A 19,709-nucleotide genomic window follows, 5' to 3' on the forward strand; every position below is an offset into this window, starting at 1 on the left:
ATCCACCCTAATTCAGATGTCTAGAAGTGGCTATTTTTCTCAAGTGGTTACAAGAGAAATCTAGAGATGATGTAGCTATTTCACAGTTAGGTAAGTTGACCCCTAATACAGACAAATATAAAGTGATTTGCATTCCTCATTAGCATAAAACAAGGCAGGCTGTATTTAAAGACAAGGCAATGCCTTGGAAAGAATCCAGTCAGAAAAGAAGTAGGTTTTCCTGAATGATAACCAGAAGATAAGCTTCTGCATGTGTCTGTGAGAATCCTTGGACAAGCAGAGAGGGAAGTGTCCACCAGGACTTGAAAAATTATGTCAAGTTTCTCTTTGGCACTGTGTAATCACTGCAGGAATACTGGGTGGTCCAGATCACAATTTACTGAAAAAGTTGGTGGTCTGTAAAAGTTCAGAGAACAGAGGTTTGAATACTTAAGGATTTGGTGAACTTGTAAAGCCTCACAGGGTAAGTAGCTAAAAAAGGAGATGTCTGTGAGATGAACCCAATGGCAGGCTATAAGTTTGTACTCAGTGAACACAGTTAAGTGTGGGGACATGGAGAATGGGATCTGAAGGCTGGAAGCCGAAGTTGCAGAAATTAGGTCTAGAAATAATTTACAGATAGCTTACAGTGAAAGCAATTAACCATTGTGATGACCTATGACTTAAAGTCATTGGTTTTCAGTCACTAGCCATTTTTAAATCAAAGCTGAATGTTTGAAAGCACCCGGTTCAGATAAAACATAATTGAAGTGTGTCTGAAGGATCATGTTGTGCTGTTTGTGAGCGTCAGACTGGATGAACACAATGCTCTCTAGTCCATTATATATAAATTGAGGTAAAATCCTACATAAAATGTATTTGGCTTAATGATGTAAAATATTCAAGAGATATTCAAGAAAGCATAAGCATCAGCATTGAACAGTAGTTTGGGCAGAGCACTGTGATTAGATAAGCAGTTTAGTTTCTGATATGCTCATTCCTTCAGCACAACACTCACTGTGCTGTTATCAGCCCAGATTTCCAGCCAGGATTCACTGGAAGGGTATATTCTCCAGATACAATAATATGCAGCAAGCAAGCAACTCAAAAGTATAAATGGGAAGGAGAAATTAGGTTTTGCAATGATAAAACAAATAGTGCATGTGTGCATTGCAGGATGCAGCACAAAGCAGCTTAGCTGTAGTCAGCAGTATTTCCACTGAAATACTGTTCAATGGGTGAAGGAAGTACGGCAGGATCTAACCCATGCTTCTATTTCAAATCAGTGAAATGGTCTCAGATACTGCAAATATAAAAGAAGAAAAAGCTTTAGAATTACTAACAGATCTGGACAACAACAATATAAAAAGTTTGTTCTATCACTGGAGCATTTTGCATATTTGTTTCTGTTATTTCTTCAAGGTGTCTCATCTCCATTCCCAATAAATCTACCACCCACCTCCCCCTTCTGAAAGACTTTTCGCAACAATCCCATTCCCCCTGTGTCCTTTTAGCCCATCAAGACAAAACCGTGTCTTCTCCCCTATTCTTACCTCTCTCTGGTTTGCCAGCCACACCAGCTCAGCAGCTGAGTGAGTTGAGGTGCATTTGGTGCACGCAGTATCTCAGGGCTGCTGCTGTTTGGCTCAAAGTTAGGAGAGCTAATAGGTGATACTTATCTTAATAAACTTAATGAACTTACTCACCTCCCCTGGCCCTCGAGGCATTCCTTATATTCACAGTTGTGCTGTGCTACCTTCCATAATAACCCGTCTGCCTATGGAGCGGCTGCAGGGTGGGGTGGTGGAATTGTTTGCTTCTGGGAGTTGTTAGAACACAAGGTGGCTTGGGCTGCAAATGTGCCAGGGATTCTGCCAGCAATTTAGTAGGGTATGTGGCCACATGCCAGGATCTGGGCCTGGGCTCTGGCACTGTTTACTTTAGCAGTGCAGATGTACTGTTAGGGCTGCTCTCCTTCTCTCTATTCAAGATTTGCTTTTGAAATGTAATATCCTCTATCAAATAGGGCTGATCCTCACCAATGTGCTCAAAATTATTGGCAACGAACTCTGAGCAGTCAGTGTGATCAAAGAGCCTTAATGCCTTAGAAAAATGAACTAAAAATAAACAAACTCTGTGTATCGTTTCCAATTAGACTATACACCAATCGTTCCAGGAGAATTAACTAAATACGGACTCTGTTTTGCTGCAAAAGCCACCTCTCCTCTGACATGTCCCATCTCTCTAACTAATTGCAAAATCAGAAGTTGATTTACTCTTTTCCTAGTTGTGTGGCAGCCAACATCATGATGCGAGGAAAATCATGCTGGGAGGAAGAACGAGACCAACAATAACAAATTGATATATTCCTCAAGGTTTAGGGTGCAAAAGGCTTCACAGTTAGTAGAATATGATCAGTCAAATCTATCTTGTAACAATAAACAATGAATCACAATTGTATAAGATGAGTTTGTTTTAAAGTGGGGATTCAAAGGCATATGATCTGCATTGTTTTCATCATCTGTTTCTTGTTCCTGACATTATGGCCATCAAAAGCGATGCAAAATATTTGATCAAGATATTTCAAAGAATCTGAGTTTAGATGTGAGCAAAGCCCAGAAAGTTCAAGTGTTTACCTCAAAGATCAGTTTGCCTAGAATATCCCAGATACCTGCATCAGCCTGATGCTCACTGAATAAGTCTCCAATTTGGCAAAATAAAAACTACGGTACCAGCAGCCTTCATGTCGTCCTCAGGAGAAACAAAGGAAATAATAAGTGGTGAGGGAAAACTTGTTACTTATTTAAGTCAAGGTTGAAACAATTTGGCCAAGAAATTTATGCTTTCCTTGCTCATGGTACTCTAGTTGGGTGGATGAGACTTTCTCAGTTTAGGAAAAACACAGAAAAATCTCAAGGCAAAAATTGCTTTCTCACCATTTCTTTTTCCAATAATATTCTGAAGCAAAAGGTTTATTTATTTAGCACCTGATCAAAACCTTATTGACTTTTGATCAGAAAGATAAGGGACACAAAGGCATTAAAACTAAAGATTATATTCATTACTTTGTTTTTTCTTTTCAGAAATAGCTTTTTATGAAAATAGCTTTAATGTCACCACTGCTGCTGGATGTGTATTGTACCTAACTGCTTTGCCTAAAAGTTACAGAGAGATTTTTTTAAACTGATAGATCAAACAAAGTTTTTATTAATTGTCAGAATGTTGCAGAAATCATTCTTTCAAGGTTTTTTGATTTATCCTTTTATTTCAGGTTGTGGAACATTCACTTTTCTGTCTTCTGCCATTGCTGCCATAAGTGGACTTCTGATGGGCTATGAGTTGGGCCTTATCTCCGGAGCTCTTCTTCAGATGAGCAGCATTTTAACACTCTCTTGCAAAGAGCAGGAAGTCATTGTAAGTTCCCTGCTTTTTGGGGCCTTGTTTGCATCCCTTACTGGTGGATTTCTTATCGACAGATTTGGAAGGAGACTTGCTATTATTATTGCATCATCTTTACTTGTGCTGGGGAGTCTGATTCTGCTGCCCTATGAATCATACGAGGTACTCATTGTGGGCCGGATCGCCATAGGTATTTCCATCTCACTGTCATCAATTGCCACGTGTGTGTATATCGCTGAGATCGCCCCACAGCACAGAAGAGGCCTCCTTGTGTCATTAAATGAACTCATGATTGTGATAGGCATTCTCTTTGCCTATATTTCAAATTATGCATTTGCCAGCATATCTCACGGCTGGAAGTACATGTTTGGCCTGGTGATTCCATTGGGTGCTTTGCAGGCTGTTGCCATGTATTTCCTTCCTCCAAGCCCTCGGTTTCTTGTGATGAAAAATGACGATGAAGCGGCAAGAAAAGTACTGGAGAGGCTACGGGAAACATCAGATGCTACTAATGAGCTCACTGTGATTAAGTCTTCCCTGAAAGATGAACATCAGTATAGTTTCTTGGACCTGTTTCGTTCAAAAAACAACATGAGGGCCCGAATGCTGGTAGGACTCACTCTAGTTTTTTTTGTGCAAACAACTGGGCAACCCAACATTTTATTTTATGCATCAACTGTTTTGAAGTCAGTTGGGTTCCAGAGCAATGAAGCTGCCAGTTTGGCTTCGACTGGAGTTGGAGTAGTTAAAGTGGTCAGCACAGTCCCAGCCACGTTTTTTGTGGATCAAGTTGGAAGTAAAACTTTTCTGTGTATTGGCTCTTCTGTTATGGCAATATCGTTGGTCACTATGGGCTTAGTGAACCGTAACATACATGTGAATTTAACCAAGGTCTGCAGAAGCCAGTCTCCAGAGGATTTCTCTCTCCAGAGACCAGGAAACTTCACTGTCACCAATGGGAGTCTCAAGGACCTCTTTGCTAGCAGGGCTTCAACAGAAAGATTGTCGTTTGATGTACAAAGCCCAGATGTTGCCAGGACAGGAGAACTGAACAGGACTGCCCTGGCAGGAGGCAAAAGCACAACAGGGTCTCACGTGGAAAGTGGGGAGGTCCCTGTTGTCCTGAAATGGCTCTCACTGGCCAGCCTGCTTGTCTATGTTGCTGCATTTTCCATAGGTCTTGGACCAAGTAAGTGTTTAATTTTTCTAACTGTTTGTAACTTACATTATTAAGTGCTGGGATGAGGCAGTTCCTAAGTTGGGCAAAGCAGTGTTGTCTGTCAGTATGCACTGCTATTGTCACACACCATCCTGGTAGGCCTGGCATGTACTTTATAGCAGGAGGTCCTGTCCCTTAAGGCAAATGACCTGATCTCCCTTCAGTTCACCATAATTAACTGTTCCCTCTTCAGTGAAGAACTGCTGTTAGCTTTGTACAGCAAAATTATGGAGCCCCCGGTTATTTTTCCTCTTTCTAGTCTATTGTGTCCTTACACTGGGAAGGTTAGGATGTAGGCATTTGCTGCTGCTAGCTCCTAAACCCAAGATAATGATAAGCTCTGGACCTCTGTATGGTATGACATTGTCAAATCCACAAAATACCAACCTGAGTCCTGCTGAGGATCTGTCCCTCTGACTGTGTAATAGTCTTCAGATATGGAAAACACATTCAAGGTACCATAATTCATGAGCGAGCCGTAGTACCATTGCCTCTGCTTGGGTGGAGCAGCACAAGTGGGAGGACACAAAGGTGTGCTCCTGTACAGCTGACACTGTACTGCTGCACCTGCCAGCACACTTGCATGAGTCTCACTCTCTCCTGAGGGAGAGCATGTCTGTCATTCCAAGGGACTAGAAATTAAATCTCTGTTTTCTTTTGTTTAGTTTCAATAGCACTTGCATAATGTTGTACTTTGAAGGCGTTGACTTTTTAAGTCACTCTGTAAAACCCACATGCCCAGCCCGTTATTTATTAACAGACTTTATGTGCTCTTGCACTCTGGCTCAAACTTGCATTGCAAACAAACTGTACTATTGTGATAAAAAGCTTGCCACAAGGATACAACCCAACAATTGTGCTAACAACAACTCCCCTGCAGTATTTATTTATTTTAAACATTGCTCACAGGGAGAGCAGTGTGAGATAAGCATTCATTGCCAGGGTTGCAAGCTTGACTGTTATTACAGGATTATTCCTTCCCTTGAAGATTGTCTTGGGGCTGGATTCTGTTTTCTGTGACATAGGTTCAAAAACAGGGATGAAACCCTGAAAAGAAAATGTTACTTGAACTTTTATTTATTTCAAACATATATTTAATGACCCTCAGAGTGGGGTCACATGTTCAGTCTTGGCCTCCTGCTGAAATCTGCTTTCCTGGTGACCTGGCTGTAAACGGGTTCTTAGTCATTTGAGTTGTCCTAATGTACAGTTAATGAGAACAGTGCCTATTTTCTTTAGGGCTACAAAAACTGATGTGTTTTCCAGGCTGATCTGAGAAGTCTCTGAAGCCAGTGCTTGTTTTTTGACCTCTTTCTTGACTTGAGAGCTCAAATGCTTTCAAAGAGAAAATGGGAAAGAACAGACACCCTCTCAGCTCCATCATGGAGAAATCATGTATAAAGCCACTGTGAGGCAATTTGTACTGACAGATGTGTTTGCCTAGCAAGTGAAGGCCAGATCTATCAGAGATACAGGCAGTTAAAATTGCAGCTAAGTCCTTTCAAGGCATTTTCCTGCCTTTGAAAGCACACTGTTCAGTTAAAATTTCAGTTAAAAAGCATAGAAAATGCAGTTAGAGAACCAAGAGATTGCTGAAATCTTCAAAGGATCTATCATGCTTGAATAGTCTGGATTGGGATGCAAGGTTATAATTAGTGTCTCATGTACAGCCTGCAACATCTCCTGTTTGGAGCCCTAATCCCTGAATGTGTTTGCAAAGCCTGGCTTTCTTAGCCCCAGTGAACCTTTCTTAGTGTAAAGAAAATAAATGAGGCCCTCTGCTTATGTAAAGTAAATAGTTTTAACAAGTTTATGTTACTCATCTCTAAATCTGGCCTGTGCTCTGGACTAGACTGTTCTCCATTGCCTGCTGGTCAGTGGGAAGGAGGCATCGAGGCTGCACTGGCTGGCTGCTATGTCCAGGCTGTGCCTGGGGCTCCTGGGGACAAAAGCACTGTGACACTGTGTCCCACTGTGTTTTCAGTGGGGAACTCTCCTGCTCCATGCAGTGCCTGCCCCCATGCAATGGCTGGCTAAGGTGAAGGTGGTGTTGAGAATGCCTCTCTTTGTAGATCCAATGGACTTCTTTTGGATGAGGAGCAGAGAAGATCTTGCTCCTTTCTTTCCACACCACAAGGCCATTTCTGGAATAAATTCACCCACTTTATTTTGAGTCCATGCTGTACTATGTTCTGTGGGGATAAAGGAGACTTTATGTATGACCATTAGGAGATGACACACTCTTCACAGGACAGATCACACAATCTGAGCTCTATCATCTTCTTTTTAAGTGCTTTGTACATTTTCTCCCCTTTTTATTTTTTTGTGCTCATCAAAGAGAGTTACAATCCAGATTAATGTAGCAGACATTGATAAGTTATTTCTCTTTTGTTGCCAAATTACATAAAGTAGATTGATTTTTTAAATGAACTAAGCATATGCTAAATATATTTATTGCCCTTTATCAAAACACCCAGGCATCACAGTGATGAGCATTCAAAAATAGACAGTGAGAGATAAAAGTAATTTTTGCATTACAAAAGAATTCACAGACTAGCAAGCATCTGCTTAGTCAATTTTTTGATTCTGGGGTGCTCTGTATTTATGTTATCAGCCCTTACACAAGACAAAAGGGGTATTTCTGCTGCTGTGTTTCAGTTTAATTATGTTTGATGAACTGCAATTCAAGTGCTTGTTCACACTCAATTTCACACAATTATGAGGACGTTTTGTAGATGCAACAAATCAGTGTTGCATCACACCACAGAACAGCACATGCCATTTCTCTAGGGGTGTTTGCAGAGGTGTTTCAAGGCATTCAGTCATTAGCTAAGGGGGCTTGCTTGACACCCTTGTTTGCCTTGGGTTACCCTTTGTCTGTGTGTCAGAAAGGACAAACAAGGATCAGCCGTTCTCAGGAGGGAATGATGCCTGCAGAGCCCTAAAGAAACCACTCCCGGCTCCCATGTGGAGGATGAGGGGTGTGAGAGGGCTCCTGGTTGTTTGCAGCACATGTTTGAGAAGAGAAGCGTTGGAACGTGCTGTATGTGGGCAAGGGAGGGACAGGAGAGGTCTGAGCCTGGCAGAAGCACTGCTGTGCCTTTCTCAGGGGCCAGCGAGTGCAGGCTGATGAGACAAGTGTGGGGTGGAGGTAGATCACCAGTTCGTCACCCAAGCTAAAATGTGATCACTCAATGTGACCTTGGAAATTAATTTAACTTAAAAAACACACAGAAATAAGCTAGTCAGGGCTATGACCATGCATGAACAGTTACTAAATGGCACAGAATTAACTGAAATAGTTTCAGGGCATCTAATTTGCCAATTGCTTTGTTCAAACCATTTGAGGGGCAAAAACTAGAGGTCATTTCTCATAAAGAGGTGTCACTTCCTTCATTCACCACTGTGTGTGGTGCAGCATGTTGGGATGCTGGAACGAGGAAAGCCATGCTCCTGGGACGTCAGACTTATTTTCCAAAATACGACTGTAAGTATAGCACTCCTGTTTTTGGATAGAGTATGTCCAAAAGAGTTCTCTTGGTTAGCAACTGTAGGGCAGCTACAGCCTTTCTGAAACAGAGAGGGTGCCCAGAGCTCTGCTGCCCTCCTCACAGACCCAGTGAACAAAAGTCAGATATCAGATTGCACCCATTACCAAAGATCTGCTTTTCTGCTTTGACCATCTCCTTTTGCACCATTTATGATCAAGTACTAACTAGGGACAGCTTCCCCCCATATTTCCTGCATATCCCCCTGAGTGAGATGATCTCATCAGTAAGTAGCTGGAAGAAATGTAGTAGCACCACACACAGGTATGCAGGATGCAATGGGGTCTAGAGACAATGCTCTTTATCAAAAAGAAGTCAGAGTGGCTCCAAGAAGTCCTAGGCTGAGATGCAAGTAATGCAGATTGATTCTGGACCAAACAAAGTCTGTTTTCCCAGTCTGAATTTGTTCTTGCAAATTAAAGGCAAGAGAGCAAAACAGGACTTGGGCAGTGCCTCTTTGCACATACTGTGGGAGTGAAGTTCAATGGAATCCATGAACATCTCAAGGATTTTTTGGTGTGGAATCAGGAACACCTTTAATGAGAGAGGGATGTCAAATGTATGCATTTGGACTGCATGTATGGCATTGGTGCCTTGCACAAGAGCTCTTCCTCTGTAAGTCCTTCAAACACATTTCTGTGTAACTGCAAAAGCATTTAGGCATTTAGCCAGTGAACTTTGGGATAATCTGGTGGAGCAAATCACATCAGCTCTGCTGGCTTCATGGCATTTCATGCTGAGCATGCAGATGAAAATCCACAAAAACACCTACAAGTGAGGCTGACGGGCAATTTCATGACATGAATCATCCTCAAAACTCCAACACTTTGCTGTAAAAAGTCCAAAGGTGCTTATGTCTCTGCCAACCTGGGACAAAGATGTTCTATTACTTCATGTCCTAGAGCAGCTGCCAGTTTTGTGTGGCTCTTCAGAGCCAAGGGATAAACTCTGGAGCTCTTCTCTTGGAGACAAACTCCTCTTTCAGGCAACAACTTGGAGCTACAGACCCAAGCACTTAGAGCCTTCTTTACACTCAGATTGCTGTGGCCACAACACACCCAAGGCAAGTCAGAGTCTGCAGATGGAGAAGTGTTTCCTGGATTTCAGGGTTTGGCACACAGAAATACATTTATCTATCCATATGTTTTTAACATACTTATGGTCAACAAGTGTATAACCAGGTCTTGGGAGAGGGGTTTAGAATTTACTGCAAACCCTGATTTTCCATGTCGCTGTTGCAGTCCCATTGAATCATAGCTCCCATGAGTGGGTGCTTGTAGGGTTGGCAGTACTTTGGTATTGCTAAATACCTGTTAAAGAGTGACATTAAATATCCACAGGAAGCCTTCTCAGGCTGAGATATGCAGCCATCTGCTAGCCTCAGCCATCGGGTGAATATTTCTGATTGGAAAACTGGAAAAAATCACGTGCTCATCACTCTTTCTTCCTAGCTCCTGAAGTGAGCACTTTACCTACAAAACAGGAGACCCAGCTGACTGCTGGGAGCAGCACACCAGTGCCCAGGGCTGTGAGGTCCAGGCTCTCAGTGGATACAAAGCCTGTCTGCAGACCTTGTATGAGGGGAGGGCGAGCACAGGACCCACAAAATTAGGACATTGCAGTTTTGAGAACAGCACTTCCTCCCAGGATGGCTCTCTGATGGACTCTCAGCCACTCATAGCCACCTCAGACTGATGCTCCTCCTGCATTTGGGGATCCCTAACATCTCCCATCTCTCCTCGTGTGGGTGCAGAGGCACTCAGAGCAGGCAGATTCAAAGTTGTTGGAGCAGGCACAAGAGAGGATAAACACAGGTGAGCAAAACAGGGGCTTGTAGTCACTACAGTCACTATCTTTATTCTAATGCAGGAAAGGCTGGCAGGCCAACAAGCCTGCCTTCATGTTTTACTAGTTTCACACTGGTTAAATTCCTCCCACATGAAAGACCCAGGATTGTGGCTTTGTGCCCACCAGGCTGGGTTCCCCCAGGAAGGTGCAGGGACTGTGGTCTCCAGCAAGCCTTACTGTGATGCACCATCGTGCTGCTGTGGGAGCTCTCTGTGTGGATCATCAGCCCTGGGAGGAGCAAAACCTGTGCAGAGAGGTTGGTAAAGACAAGCCCCTAGAGAGGGCACACCTTAAGAGCAAATTTTTACTGATACTGAATGTTCAGTTTAGGATGATAGATGTCCATTTCTAGTTTAAACCTAGGCAGATTTACTATATTGAGTATATCTGAGTTAAATTTATATCAGCTTGAATGAATACTTTAGAACTGAGATAATTTGTACCTAAAATGGAACAGATGTTTCAATGTGTTTGGGAATCCAACTGATGCAGGAGCCAGATTCCTCAAATTATCAACAAAAGCTGATATTTTCTCAACCAATGTGGGACTTTCAGACCCCTGCTCTCTTACTCAGGGCATGATGTGAATAAAACCAAGGTTGTGGGTTCAACCCTTGTTCAATCCCTGTACGGGCAACTCACTTAAAAGTTGGACTCAATCATCCTTGTGGGTCCTTCCAACTCAGCATATTCTGTGAAACCTGTGAAATCTGTGACCTTTCCTTTGGCACAATGCTCCCTTCCTTACTGGCTGTTAAAGGAACTTCAGGATAACTGGGAAACTAAATCAGACAGCATTCCACATATAGCATGCTTTAACTTTTGGTAAGCCCTGAAGAGGTCATGCAGTTGGACTGGATGACCATTGTATGTCCCTTTGTACTGAATGATTCTATTCTATTCTATTCTATTCTATTCTATTCTATTCTATTCTATTCTATTCTATTCTATTCTATTTTATTCTATTCTATTCTACTCTATTCCCATGTAAAAACGCACTTGTTTTCTCTACGTCTTATTGTGAGCTGTTGGAGTAATTTAAATGCAGCTTAAAACCAGTATTGGAGAAAATTGGGAAGAAGGATCAGGCAAGAAAGATGAAAGAGGCTGGAAGAAAGCTGAAGAGTTCACAAGAAAAGTGAAATCTGTAGAGGTGAGGAAGGAAGTAAATCCATCCTCAATCCATCACTGTCTTTCTTATACAATCTTGAGTGGTTTGTGGTGGTATCTCTCTATGTGTTTTATTGGGTTAATCAAGGCAAGACCCAGAGCTGGAGCACTGCCATAAAACCCGGAGAACTATACTGGAAGCAAATATAGTCCCTTTGACTTTGGTCCTGTGATTGTTAGGTTAACTGGCTACCTGAGTAGATTCACTACCACAGTTAAAGGCTGAACCTTTTATGTGTCTTTCACCTGAGTCACTAAATGCATTGTGACAAAGCCCAGACCAGCTGGTTTGACACATGACACTGCACAGCCCAGGGCCTCGATGACAGAGGTCAGACCTGCAGCCATCCTGACAATCCAGATTGCATTGAAGCTGTTTCCCTCTCCCTTAATGCTCTTGGGCTTCATCTTGGCCACCAAATGCTTGACCTGAAACTGGAAAATCTTGTGAGAATGAGAGCTGTCAGTGTGGAAATTCTGAACCTTCTATGGATTTAGTTGGCTGTTCCTGTGTTTTGAAATACTGTGAGCTTAATGGTTTTGCACTGTCTTGGAAAGCACCAGTAAAAAAGTCAGATCAAAACCTAGAATTCACCTCACTATCTCCTACATTAAAGCAGTATTTCAGGCTTCTAAGAGCATGTCATATTAATTTGTAGTGCACAGGAATCTCATCTTAACAGACATTCATGCTCAACATTGCCTTGCCTGACATTTGTTTACATTGTTTTATTTTTGAGTTTCTACGTTTTCCCAGCAGCTGTGGCCTGATTGGCCTGACCTTAAAATTCACAGAAATTAGAAGCATAAATTTTATGATTTTTTGTGGTTTACTCTGGAAAATGGGAGTGTGGCGGAGACTAAATCGAGTATTCAAAACCAATCCAGTGCTTAAATGCTGTGCTGGAATTTAATGAAGATAATAAACCTTGGGAATATGCATGTTTCACTGAGAAACAGTACAGAAAGTTCTATTTCAGATAATAAAAAAAAATTATCTTGGATTCTTTGTTTTATGACAAGATTCCTAGCACTGTTTATTTGTACTGAATAGTCTTTTAATGCATGCATCCATGTGGTTTGAATATGACACTCCACGTGCTTATCTAGTTCATCATTCGTGTGCTATTCAAATGCTGCCTCTCATGGCCTCTATTTCACACTGTGTCTGTACTACCAAGCTGCAGTAGAAAGACAAAGCATAACAAAATGGAAAATAAAGCAAGGATGGTAAATTGCCCACTTCTCCCTATTTCCCTGTCCCAGATAAAGTTTATCTGAAACCTCTTGTTAACACATTGAGCAATCCCATGAATAGGTTTGCCTTTTCAAAGGCTGATTAGTAGTAGTGAAATGCAAGCCAATTTAAGATATTTTTGGATAGCTGGATATTAATTCTAGGATTTCAAATTGCAGAGAGTGCTTTCTGAAATATAAGATGAATAGGTTTGTCTTATCTCACTTGCTAAAACCTACAAATCTGGGGGGCTTTTGTAAGTGTCAAAAGGTCACAAGAAGGAAAAATTACTTTTATGATAATGAGGCATGGGAATGTCAGTGGGAGCTTCTTAATTGTTTTATTATGTTGTTATATTTCAACCCCAAGACTGAATTTAAATTGTATATTGAAATGCACCTGTAATCAGAAACATGACTTTCACTGACATTTATGTTCCTGTTTGTAACTCTAATATGTTAATGAGGGAAAGTCTTGGTGGATCAGGCCCAAGGCTTTGCCTTCTGAGAGACAGAGCCCTGGCTACTGTGAAAAGAGGGAGAGACCACACCATGCACCTGCCACTCTTCCTGTGTCTCTGCAGTGACAGTGGTTCAGTCTGCTGTTGGAAAGGTAGGTGACTTCCTGTGGTTTGGCATATTATGCTCCACTTAAAGAGGGATTTGAGTTAGTATCCTGAGCTTGGTGCTCTGCATAGTGTAAATACCTCTTTACTAATAGTTCTATGTTAGTAAACCCATTGATACAAAGGCATAAGAGAAATGGAGCTTAAAATTATGCACAGTTTTAAAGTTTAGCTCGTATTCATTTCCTTAACCATGTTCTAGGAGACGAGATCATTGTGATACTGAAATCTGTAAAATGTTTGCAGGTCATCTGTCAAACTTCATAAAATCCAGTTTCCTTTAGGAAAGAGGGTTGGTAAGAATTTTTTAGAGGCAAGCTAATCTTGGGCCAGCTTTGTGCAGAAACTAAAACTGTCAGTAGGACTTCATGTGCAAAGTCGGTATTTTATTTCACCTGTAAAGTTCATGAAACTAAAACCAGGTATTATAAAGTATGAGAAATTAGTTATGCCGAAAGGTAGAAATGTGTAATCAATGACATGGCTTACTGGCTCTGCTGAGGAAGGTGAGGCTGTCAGCCAAAGCACAGAGAGCAGGGTAAGTCAGTGCATGGAGGCAGGAGACTGTTTCTCCCATGGCATCCAAGTTCCTGTGCCACACTGAGCTCTGGGAGGAAAGCCAGGAAGATTTTCTCAAAGGGAAAGGTCATGCAGGAGGGCACCCAGCTCCTGCTGCCTTGGAAAATCAACCCTAAGTGCAGAAAACTCTTATGGAAGAAACAGAACTAAAAGACACCTTGCGGTGGTTAAACCCAGGGCCTTCACACCTTCCTCCTCACTGCCTTCCTCCAGCAGCAACCAAAGCAAAGCATGGGCAGCCATTTCCAGTGAGGAACTTAAAGAAAGCCTGGATCACTACAGGCTGCTCACTAAATAAGTCACTGTTGAAAAATGTTGCTTATCCTTTCTACTGAGAGTTTTGTGAGGCATGTGCACAAATAATATCTCTGTTTTTCAAGAGCAAAGGCCTAAATTGCCCCCAGTTTCTGTGTCACAACAGGTTTTTTCTGCTGTGCAACCTCTCAAGGACCACCAGTAGCCCTTAGGTACTAGAAAAACAGGTTCACTTATCCCACCCAACTGGGTAATTTCTCTTCTGCATACTTTGTAGAAGAGAAATATGTGATAAGCTGAACTAATTCACACAGAACTTCCTTATGAATTAGGGCTTCTGGCTTCTGCAGTCATTCCTCTGCAAATGCCTCGAAGGATTATCCTGGATTCAATATTCTGGACAAATAAACACCCACAAACAGGAATACATATTTCAGATTTTAATTAAAAGGCCTTTTTTTAGATGGCAGTATGTGTTTTATTACAGTAAGCATATTTTCCCTTGAAAGCTTTTTAAAATTTTTCCTTTTTCTCTCTTTTTTGTTTTTCTTTTCTGCCACTCGGCGCGTTGTTCTGTCTTGATGGGAGAATTTGAGTGTCTACATAACAAAGGATGAGAGGAACAGTGACTGTGGTACCCAGTTGCAAAGAGAATTGTCATCTCACACATCTGTTCAAAACAACTTTTCTTAGGGTACCTGAAAAGAGGTACACACTATTACCATGTCTGTCAATAGCAAGGCTATGATGAATTCTTCTTTTTTAACTCCAGCTGATAACTAAGTATCCCACAGCTGATGGCTCAATCTTTTCTCTGCCCCTTGCCCACTAGGGAGGAAAACTGGAGGAAAAAAAAGTTAAACCTCATGAGTTAAGAGCAGTTTAATAATTGAAATGAACAAACAAAAAGAATAATTCTAATTATAATAATGATTATAACAATAATATCAATAACTGTGATGAAAAGGGAAGAGGCAGAGAGGGAGAGGAATAAACACCAAGAGAAACAAGTGATGCACAACACAATTGCTCACCTCCCACTGACTGATGGCCAGACTTTTCTGAGCAGTGATCAGTGGTTCCCAGCCAGCTCTTTGCAGTTTACAATCTGGGTGTGATGCTCTAGAATAGAAAATATATTCTCTATATAGTGTAGAATATTCCTTTGGCCAGTTCCTTTCAACTGTCCTGGCCATGCTCCCTCCCACTTTCTTGGGCGCCTGCTCACTGGGAATGGAAAACTGGGCATAGGAAATGGAAAAGTCTTTGATTTACGGTAAGCACTACTTAGCTGCAACTAAAACATCAGTGTGTTATCAGCATTGTTCTCATACTAAATCCAAAACACAGCACTGTACCAGCTACTCAGAAGAAAATGGACTCTACCAGCTGAATAGCTGGTGTTGTACTGAATACCAGGACAATTCTACTGATAGATTTTCTGCTGAGCACTTTTCTTGGGCAAGACAGTCTACAAATCACATTAACTAAGAGAATTTTACCATTTCTATATCCTTATATATCTATCACTTCTTGTCCAGTAATCACTTCTAAAATCTCATTTGTGACTATTTTTTCCAGATGACAATGGACAGTAATTGAGGACCACTGAAAGCGTATTTAAGAATATATTGAACACCTTGCATTTAAAAGGAAAGCCCATATGATCCATAGCATTTCTTTCAAGTTCATGGAGATGAAAATTTGAATAGTAAAACAACAACAAAAATTTAAAATGCAGCCCTGCAGTGTTGAGAAGGTTAAGGGAGGAAGGATCTCTAGGAAAATGAGATGTGAATTGCATCTCACTGCCCTCCTTCTCAAGTGGCCCAGGGCACAGATGATGGAGTTAATGCTTTGGAATCACTATCTTCCCTCAAACCCTTCCCACTGCTCTATCATAAACTGGAGGAGGCATGAGTGATTTCAGTGGTCCACCACAAGGCTCCTTAAAAAACCACATGGGAGTGCTCAGCCTGTCTATTAGACAGTGATGCAAATAGCACAGACAGTGGGCAACAATTTTTATGTACTCTGATACAGCCTCAGGGAATAAAAGGATTAAATCCCACTTGTCCTCCAAGGAGTCAGTCTAAAGAGTTAACCATTAGAAACAGAGTTGTGGTGTACCAGAAGAAAAGAAGAAGAATTTAGATTTGCCACACACCATATCAGCTCCTTCTGGCTTGGAGAGAAGCACCTTGGCAGCCATAGAATTAAAGTACATATTTATATTTATAGCCTTCATCTGCAGAGATCAGGATGCAGCCAGAGCCATAAGATTAGCTGAAGCTTCTCCTGACTCCCCCATCTCTCAGCAATACAGTAATTCCACTCCTTTTGATGGGCACACACAGGGCAGGACTTGACCCTGTCAGGCTGGCTCTCTGCTGGCTGCTTACATGTTCTCCAAAGCAATACAGCTGCACATTTGCTCTGTTTGCCAGTTGTTAATTTTGAGCAGCCATTTCAGTTTCATATTATGGGGCAGAGCCAGAGAGAAAGAGGTCTCCTTTAAGCAAAGTCAGAGATTTTTAACGCCAGTCACAATGGCCAGTCTACTTTGTCCTCTTGCACAAAACTGTGGGGCAGAGCGCAAGTCCACTTTTTGTGTGTCACATCTCCTTTATCTGCTTTGGAAAAGGACCAACTCCCTCCCACACTCTCCTTTTTCCAGGTTAAGCATCCCTCACTTTTGCCAGCCCCCCAGATGACTTCCACTGGATCTTCTGTGAAAGCCTTTGCCAGAGTTACATTAGCCGTGCTGGGACAGTGCTGGTGTGTGACAGCAGCACGTGTGTCCCCCAAGCCCAGCTCTGTCCCAGTGTCCTCACAGGCACACTCCTCACCACCAGCACCCACTCTGAAGTCTCCTGCCATACCCCTTGATGGTGCAACGTGCCCTTTGAAATCAAGATCAGCTGAACCTGGCCTTTAGTGGGAAGTGGTTGGCCACCTGGCTCTTTCTGGTAATAGCCAGCAAAGCCAGAAGCCAGGAAAATGAAAAACCTGTTGGGTTTAAGCCTGGAATAAAAATCTGGTCTAGGCAAAGTCAGTCATTAGCCAAGCCCTGCCATCTCATGGCAGCTTTGCAATGACTTGTTTGCATCCTTCCCTAGCTCTGGTCGTTTGTTACACACTCTTGGATGGTCTGTCTGTGTTGCTTCATGGGGTAATCTCTTCCTTATCTTTGCTTGGACCTTGTTTTGTTAACAACCCAGTCCTCCTTTTCAAAATCTAAAGTACTTCTGCCCACTTCCCTACTAAGCTATAAGTCCAATTAATCACTTTCCAGAGTTTATACCTCAGAAACCTAAATTCTTTCAGGTATTGCAATGGCCATTTTCTGAATCTCACCATAAAGAATTTGATCTCACACAATGCAGGTACAGGAAAAAAAATGCTGAGCAACAAATGAATACCAAGAGAATCTAATATTTCACTAATAAGAGCTGCTGAGCAGCTTCCAATTTACTTCTACCTCCTGGCAGGAAAAGGTCAAAACAAGGACGTTTTTCATTCATGTACCTCACTTGAATGTTGAGCACCCTCAAGCTCACAGTATTTCTCAGTTATTCTCAGATTTTTCTGCTTCTTTGATGTATGTTAATTTTTCTTTTAAAAATGTATTTACTTCATAGCAGTAAAGTAAGGAAATAAGGAATAAGGAAGGAGGACATCACATGAAGTTTGAGATGTTTCTTTGCTTGCAGCCCTGATGTAAAGTTCATTAGTTTGGCCATGTTGGCTCAAACAAAAAGTCCACTTAATCAGTGTGTAACCCTGCCTCCAACCATAAAACCTCCAGCCAATAACAAGTGCTGAGAGACAATGCAGAAGAAGAGGCCCATACAGCATGCACAGTTGGTCTTCTGCCTATCTGTAGTTTAGAAAACTTCAAGAAAAATATTGAAGAATTCTTTTTACTATTGTGAACAATAGTTCTGGATGTATCTTTTTTTCACATGTATGGAGAAATAATGTTTGACACCCAGCATTTAATGATTTAACTGACCAATACTTTTCCACATTGGAAGTATCTTGTGATAGTGAGTTCCAGGGCTGAAATACACATTGTGTGAAGAACCATATCCTTCTTCCTCACCTAACTAATCCAAATTTCACTTGGATTCTCTTAGTTTGTATCTTTTAGGATGTGACTAAGCTCACTGCTCTTCTATCCCAAACATTTCACCAAAGCTCTTTGAGATTGAAAAGCACAGTGTCTCATTTGTGTCTAACCCCGTGTTCCTTAACTCTTTCAAAATGACATGGTTTTCCTTAGGACTCTTTTTACAAGACACTGTACCCATGCCCTTTCCAGCTGATATTAGTCAGCTTTATCCTAGTCCAGCTAGGAGCTCGGTACAGTCCAGCAGGGTGATCCCTTCCTGCATCCCAGAGGAGTGTTTCTTTAATCCTGGGATGTCACTGGCTCTGTCCCTGGCCTCTCATCCTCTCAGCCAGCACACTCAAAACACTTGGCTGCCTGATGATGATACTGCAAGTAACATTTCCACAGTCATACTGTGTTTTCTTTCTCTAGGCACAATGTATGCCTTTTGTAAAGGCACTTCCCTATTTCTAACAGTTTTCTTCATTCAGTAGTTTATCTGTACTATTTCTCATTCATTTGTTTGTATGTATATTTTAAGCCTTCAACCATGTAGTTTAAACATCCTCCAGAGCACCACTGGAGCCCTTACCCTGATCTTTACAGAAAGGAGGCTTATGTTAATATTGTTCTCCTTTCAAAACAAAATGTGGTAGGCTCCTGGCTTTTGCCTTCCTACAAGAATATTGAATGTTAAATGTTATAACCAGTGTAACAGAGCGTCTTGCTCATGGTTGCATCTTGAACTACCCAGGCTCAGCACTGAAGCACAATTTGCCTTTTATTCTCTCATTAAATATCCAACAAAGTGCTTAAAGGAGCCATCATCTCCGGTATGTAAAATGTACTCCCAGCACTGTGCTCAATTATGCATGATTTATTCAGTCTTAGTGGGACTAGCTGAAATCTTCCATTACTATTCTGCTTCCTGCTGGCACAGCCCCTGTGACTTTGTTTAGAGGTGGATGTCACCATCCTGGTCATGCGGCTGTATATTATATCTGAATCCTCTTCTCTTTCCACTTGGGCAAGGAATATCAGGCCATCTAGTTTCTGTGATATTTAATGAAACAGTTAAGCTTCCTGAGCCAATGCAATATTTCTGTCTGCATTTGCAGTGTGTGTTGTTTCCTCTATATTGTACCATAATAAAGGACCATTAAACTGCACAATTTTTCTTAACTGCTGTCAACACACAACACACTGTGGGTCAGCAAAGGTGAGTTACTGCCTGCAGCAACAAACCCTGCAGTTGTTGAATCGAGCACAGAGAATCATGCTGCCCAGCCCTTAGCCTCATCTCTTACCCACCTCTCACCTGGGGATCACCAGCTCTTTTACCATCCATTCCCACCAGCTGGGGGTGGCCGGAGTGGACACTGAAACCTCCAGAGTGTGTGCAGTGTAATTGCTGTTGCAGCATCCTTTGAGAATACTGCTGGATTGCACAGCAGATGGAGGGTGGAATTTGGATCCTCTTTTGAAGGACAGGCTGATTTCCCCTGTAGAATGCCGCTGTTCAGGCTGGTGAAGGCAGAGCACAGGGGTGGCTTGGAGTGACTTTGGGAGCGTGAAGGTTAAATGTCTGCAGTGTTGTGTGCACAGCACAGGAGGCAGCAGCAGTCAGTATGAATGGGAGCCTGAGCCTAGCTGCTGGCTTCTCCAGAGCAAGTCACATCCCTGCCATACCTACAGCAGCTGCTGCTTTCTGGCAAAGGTACAAATAGTAAACACAA

The 19,709-nt window shown here is 42.0% G+C and overlaps 1 protein-coding gene across 2 annotated transcripts in view; it reads left to right on the forward strand.

Annotated features, from left to right (window-relative positions):
* Nucleotides 1–19,709, forward strand: part of SLC2A12 (solute carrier family 2 member 12) — a 37,755-nt gene that overhangs the window by 4,453 nt on the left and 13,593 nt on the right. For both annotated transcript variants that reach the window (XR_012579629.1, XM_005493892.4), the window contains exon 2: nt 3,251–4,567. Coding sequence is in view for 1 of the 2 variants with exons in the window: in XM_005493892.4 (XP_005493949.1) it covers nt 3,251–4,567 (1,317 nt within the window). In the remaining variant the exon portion in view is untranslated. The remainder of the gene's footprint in view (nt 1–3,250; nt 4,568–19,709) is intronic.

Source organism: Zonotrichia albicollis, chromosome 3 (assembly GCF_047830755.1).
Source record: "Zonotrichia albicollis isolate bZonAlb1 chromosome 3, bZonAlb1.hap1, whole genome shotgun sequence".
Classification (NCBI taxonomy): domain Eukaryota; kingdom Metazoa; phylum Chordata; class Aves; order Passeriformes; family Passerellidae; genus Zonotrichia; species Zonotrichia albicollis.